General features: G+C 37.7%; 1 gene segment (V, D, J or C); it reads right to left on the reverse strand.

The window, feature by feature from the left end:
• Positions 1 to 4540: 4540 nt before the first annotated feature.
• On the reverse strand, positions 4541 to 5078 carry LOC140549811 (probable non-functional immunoglobulin kappa variable 6D-41). The segment is given in 2 exon segments: positions 4541 to 4869; positions 4987 to 5078. Coding segments are annotated over 2 exon segments (421 nt in total).
• Between the last annotated feature and the right edge of the window lie 922 nt (positions 5079 to 6000).

Here is a 6000-nt window from a genome sequence, read left to right on the forward strand (position 1 = left end):
AGTGATTGCCTCAAAAGGTTGTTCAACCAAATATTAAGTTAAGGATCATTTCTGTCCAGGCCTGTTTCATGAGTTCATTATTTTTGTTAAATAATTCTGTTGAAGCATGGTTGGGAAGCAATGTCTGACTTTCATTGGTTCATTTTCATAGCATTTTTATTTATTATTACTTTTGTCAAATTCAAGTTATTTCTGTGACCATTGTGGGGTTTTCTTTCATTAACCGAGGGGTAACAACAATCTTGTCCATGTGTGTAACTGTCAGACCTTTAGAACTTTTATGAACTTTTTGTGTACTTTTAAACTTAAATATTTAATGTAGGATAGTTTCTTCTAAAAGTTCAATCTGAATCAGTGTCTCACCTTAAGTGCTGAAGATCAGCATCCCGATAAAGATGGGGAATATCGCTGATTAAGTCATTGCTGATCAGAAACTCTACAATAAAAGTCATAATAAATGTCAATTTGGCAGTTGTTTTTCATTTTGTGTAAAAATGTCATGATGAATGGACCAATGGACATAATCCAAAATGACTTTTTACACTGCTTTCCATTGGAAGTTAAGGAGTTTTCCTTCTCCTGTAGTTAAAGGTAAAGTGATGCTAAAATCCAGAGATCTAGTAGATTTAACTGGTTGAATTCTAGTTAATGGTGTGCAGTCAGCATATGGACCTTACTGCCAAGATTCAAACCAACCTTGTACTTTGTTCCATCTTTACTTCTCCTGAGCTACTCTTTCCTGAGCATCTTTAAACTGTCTTAATGTATGCTACTTTGTTCATCATCTTGTATAAAGACACTTGATTTCCCCTTTCCTTAAGAGTGCAGTGTGTGGAAGAGTGTTTAGATAGTTGTGTGTTTAGAGAGCAGTGTGTTTGGAGCAGCAGGTTTTTGTACAGCCACTGAATGAGTTTGTATCACTGTGGTGGACTTTCGGTGGAGGAACCAAACTGGCAGTCGGTCGTAAGTAACTAAAAATTTCTTTATTACTAATTTTAATGTGATAAGTTCATTAAAACAAGTACATTTGAAGTGTTTTTTTAAATTTGGTTTAGTTTTTATTCAGTGTTCAGGTTATTACAGAAACACATTGATGTGTCAGTGTGTTCCTCATTCAAAAGCTGAGTAATAATGTTAAGATTTATCTAAACAGAGAGAAATTAAACTGTGGAAAATAATTAATGAGATGTTTTAATAGATGTAGTGCTACTAGAAAGTAGTGCAGTTTTATTTTACATATATAGATATATCATTACTGTCACATATAAAGCCTCATATTTCTATTTTTGTCAAAGTTTTTTCCCATATTTTGTGGCATTTGTTTTACATTTATGAAATCATGTGTATGCCCTTGCTGTCACTGGCTTCTTCACTTTCAATAGAAGTCAATGTAAAAAGCAGTTTGGAGCATTTCTATTGGTCCATTCAACATGACATTAGGAATATTGTCAGATTCAGCTGACGTCAAAATAGCAAAAACATGACAAAGGTATTTGTGGGGCAGTATTGTGATATATCAAAACATATTTCAGACATTATAACATGCTAAAAAACATCTTTAAAAGTGTAGTGCAGTGCAGTGTAATTTTTTTTAGCATGTTATGTTTGAACTATTTTTTTATATATCACAATATAACCACCCAGCATTGAGCTGTGGAGCAGTGGAACTGTGTTTTCTGGAGTGATGGAGCTCCATCCGGTACTATTGGGTTGAGTTGGGCAGTTGGGGTGAAGTGAGGTGATGATCATCCAACATCCTGACCTTACTAACGTTCTTGTTGCTGAATGCAATCAAATCTTCTCAGCAATGCAAAAACAATATTCATTTCTGAGTGTATGCTGAATATCTATCAAATAAAGCACACCAGACCAACTGCTTATGTCATTATAAAAAAAATCTGTATGATTGGTTAATTTTACCTGTGCATTAAATGTTTGCGATACCTAATATCATAATTATTGTGTAAATGTAAATGTTTTGTGAAAGTAGCACCCCTAATTTCAACTGCTCCTGAAGAATGTTTAGGTAGTGTGAAGACCAGTGATCCTCTAGTAATTAGTGTAATATTTCTTCAAATGAAACAGTGTTGTTTATCCCCCCCCAATAGGTGACACCCCGCCCAGCCTTACAGTTCTCCCACCGTCCAGTGTAGAGCTGGAGCAAGGGAAGGCCACACTGCTGTGTGTGGGGAGCGGGGGCTTCCCCTCAGATTGGAAGTTGAGCTGGAAGGTGGGCAGTAGCAGCTGGAGCTTGGGGGTCAGTCCCAGCCCCGCTCTTCTAAAGGACGACGGCCTCTACAGCTGGAGCAGCACCCTGACCCTCGACCAGCAGCAGTGGCTGAAGAACACAGTGACCTGTGAGGCTACCAAGGACTCCCAGACTCCAGTCAGCAAAACAGTGAGCGCAGACCACTGCTCTGGCCTGTGAGCTCTCACACACCTCTGCCTTATTAAGATCACTTTCTGTAGTTTTGCTGTCTGTTGATGTATTAGAGCCTCTTTTATTTTGTGCTATAACTCATTTTCTTTTAGAATACATAATAAAAGTCTTTTTGTGCTCTTATGTCGGACTTTGCATTATAAAATCAATAAATTAAAAAAATATGTTTTTTGTGGTACTTTATTCTTTATAAATCTCTTAGTTATTTGAAAAACACATTTTGGATATGAGGATACAAGATTATACTAATTTTGCTATTTCCTAAAGAAATAATGGTACTACAGACACTCACACATCTCTTTCGGTTCTAATATGGTTCTTATAAGTCAACAAACCTAGTATAAGCAGTTATCCTACTTCCATATTCAAGCTGCGCTGAAACAGCATGGAATCAGCATGACATTTCTTAGACTCTGTGATACCCATAAAGCCGACCTGAGTGCCCCTTAGCTGACTCAGATAACATCAGTGTTCCTCATGATGGTGAAACTAATGTAATGCTGCTCTAAAACTGGCTCTGGTCTCAAGAGGAACCCCGAACATCTGGACACACAGACAGTCACTCTATTCTGGGAGCATGGCTGCATCCTGCACACACAAATCTAAGTTTCAGTCATGCATCTGAATGTGTGTGTGTGTGTGTGTGTAGCGTGTCAGATGGACACATTTCCATTTCAGTTGTTTTTGTAATAAAAACTGTTCTGTGCAAACGCTGGCAATGAGAACTGCATATTTATTAGGCCAGTAAGTGTTTATTTACTCAATTTAGTCAATCAAATGAGAATGTTCTTTACTAAAGCTGACTTAGTAGAAAATTATGTGAACATGCTGAAAGTTATGACATTTGGTTCTTAGATTGTTCCAGCTGTCAAGTTTTCTGAATGTTTTTATTAATTTATTTATTCATATTTATTCTCATAGTTATTCTCACTCTCATGAATTTGGACTTTTCACATTTGGTAGGCACATTAAAAATAATTATGAAAATTCATCATTTGAACTTGTTTGTGATCAGTGTACATTCAGAAAGTATTCTATTTTATGTTTAAAGAAATTCTTCAATTATGAACATTTTAGGACACATCCATTAAATATTATTTAATAGTTTGACTGTGATTCAGCTTTATAATTTTTTTTTTTTTTTTACTGTATTCTATTTTATTAAATTGTATTTTTATTATTGTGAAATTTATTTCAGATGTTTTTGGCTAACTGGGTATGCAATGTTGTGTAAGAAACATTCAAATAAGGTTTTGATGAAAACTATTATTACACCACACTGTTTCAAAACGTCCCTAGAAAATTATTTCTGCCACAGTCAAGACACAATCAAAGATGGTGTATATTGGATTCTGTATTGAATTCAAAGTCAAAGTAGTGTGAAAGACCTTTGGGGTGTCCCTTTAGGGGCGCTGTAGAGTAAATTGAGGCAGAAAATAAAAAAGAGGGAAACCACACTTCATTGTCCATGTGCGTTTCTCATTTCAGTGAATATTAAGTGTGGTAGGTGAAACCTAGTGAAGCTCGGTTACAGTAGGAATGCTAAAGCTGGAGTAATGTGGTGTTTCTTGGTACCACTTAATGATTGGGATGGAACAGTTTGAATTATTCATTTATGGGCAATACACATATTACTGACCACAAGATACAGGGTATTGCAGCAGGCCAATCAGGAAGCAACAAAGGCATAAATTACTTTGTCTATCTCAGGTGGATAAGAAGTGTTTGGTGTTTGTTCTAAGCTGCTTTGTTCACAACTGCATATTTTAGTTCAGTATTTGGAGATCAGTCATGTGAGTGGATGAACTGAGGGGTTGGGTTCTGCTGATATTAATGTAAGTGGTGGCTGTATTAGCTGTAGTAGAGCACTGTCTGTTTGGCTCTACTGCTGATGATCGCTCTACACTGTGGACACAAATATTCTGGGAACACAGTACTTCATAATCAGTAGTGAGTCAGTGTGGTGTGATTTCTCTCCTCCACAGAGTGTGATTGTGCTGTTTCACATCCTCCAACTCAGCACCTGCAGTAGATCCCACTGCAGCAGTGCAGTCTCTGTGCAGCCTGACTGAGTGAGGGAGGTTTTTGTACGACTCTGTATCACTGTGTGAACACATTACCACTATGATAACTCTGACAGTAATAATCTCCAGCATCTTCAGTCTGGACTCCACTGATGGTCAGAGTGAAGTCAGATCCAGATCCACTGCCTCTGAATCGAGCTGGAAATCCAGACTGAAGCTGATTCGCGAGTTTGATCAGGAGTTTAGGAGCTTCTCCAGGTTTCTGCTGATACCAGTATAAGTAGTGGCCGTATGAGCTGTGATAATATACTGCAGGACTGGTTCTACAGCTGATGGTGACGGTGTCTCCTGGAAGAGCAGATTTCACAGCAGGACTCTGAGTCACAGTCACCTGACCCATTGACTCTGGAGAAATATAAAAACATAGAAATAAATGTAAAACTGCTCACAATTGAGGCGCATATAGATGCAAAGTGTAGTTTCAAGGTTTAAAGTATCTTTAGGTCTAAATCAGCGTCTCACCTCTAGTGCAGAAGATCAGAGTCCAGATGAAGATGGGGATGAAAGTCATGGCTGCTGTGGGTGAAGAAGTTGCTGTAGCAGCTCTCAGTCATGAAGTGTTAAACTCACAGGACTATAAACACTCCCAGAGCACTGAAGCATGGAGCGCTCAGTGCAACGTGTCTTCTGTCTATGCAAATATCTTCTTAAGAGAACTTAATTTCTGTAGATCATCTGGATTGTGATTCCAGAGGTAAATATTAATACAATATTACTGTTAATGTATCATAAACTGCACTCATATGGGATATTACACTTATATACATTTTATAACCTCTACTAGTAGAGTGGTGTTCATTAAACAGGCCTGGACATGATGGTACCCCTGAAAATAATGTGACCAAAGGGACATGTTAAATCAAGGTGTGTCCACTAATTAGCATCACAGGTGTCTACAATCTTGTAATCAGTCAGTGGGCCTATAAATAGGGCTACAGGTAGTCACTGCGCAGTTTGGTGACATGGCATGAATCACACGCAACATGGACCAGAGGAAGTGAAGGATAGAATTGTTTCAGGAGATTATTTAAAATATAAAATATAAAATTATAGACAAGCATGTTTAAAGGTAAAGGTTATAAGACCATCTCCAAGCAGCTTGATGTTCCTGTGACTACAGTTGCGCATATTACTCAGAAATTTAAGATCCATGAGACAGTAGCCAACCTCCCTGGACTTGGCTGCAGGAGAAATATTGATGACAAATCAAAGAGACGGATAATACGAATAGTAACAAAAGTGCACAGAAAAACTTCTAAAGCGATTAAAGGTGAACTTCAAGCTCAAGGAACATCAGTGTCAGATCGTACCATCTGTCTTTGTTTGAGCCAAAATGGACTTCATGGGAGACCACCAAGGAGGACACCATTGTTGAAAACTAATCATAAAAAAGCCATATTGAATTTGCCAAACTACATGTTGACAAGCCCCAAAGCTTCATGAAGAATGTCCTATGGACAGATGAGACAGAAATGG

Source organism: Salminus brasiliensis, chromosome 2 (assembly GCF_030463535.1).
Source record: "Salminus brasiliensis chromosome 2, fSalBra1.hap2, whole genome shotgun sequence".
Lineage (NCBI taxonomy): Eukaryota > Metazoa > Chordata > Actinopteri > Characiformes > Bryconidae > Salminus > Salminus brasiliensis.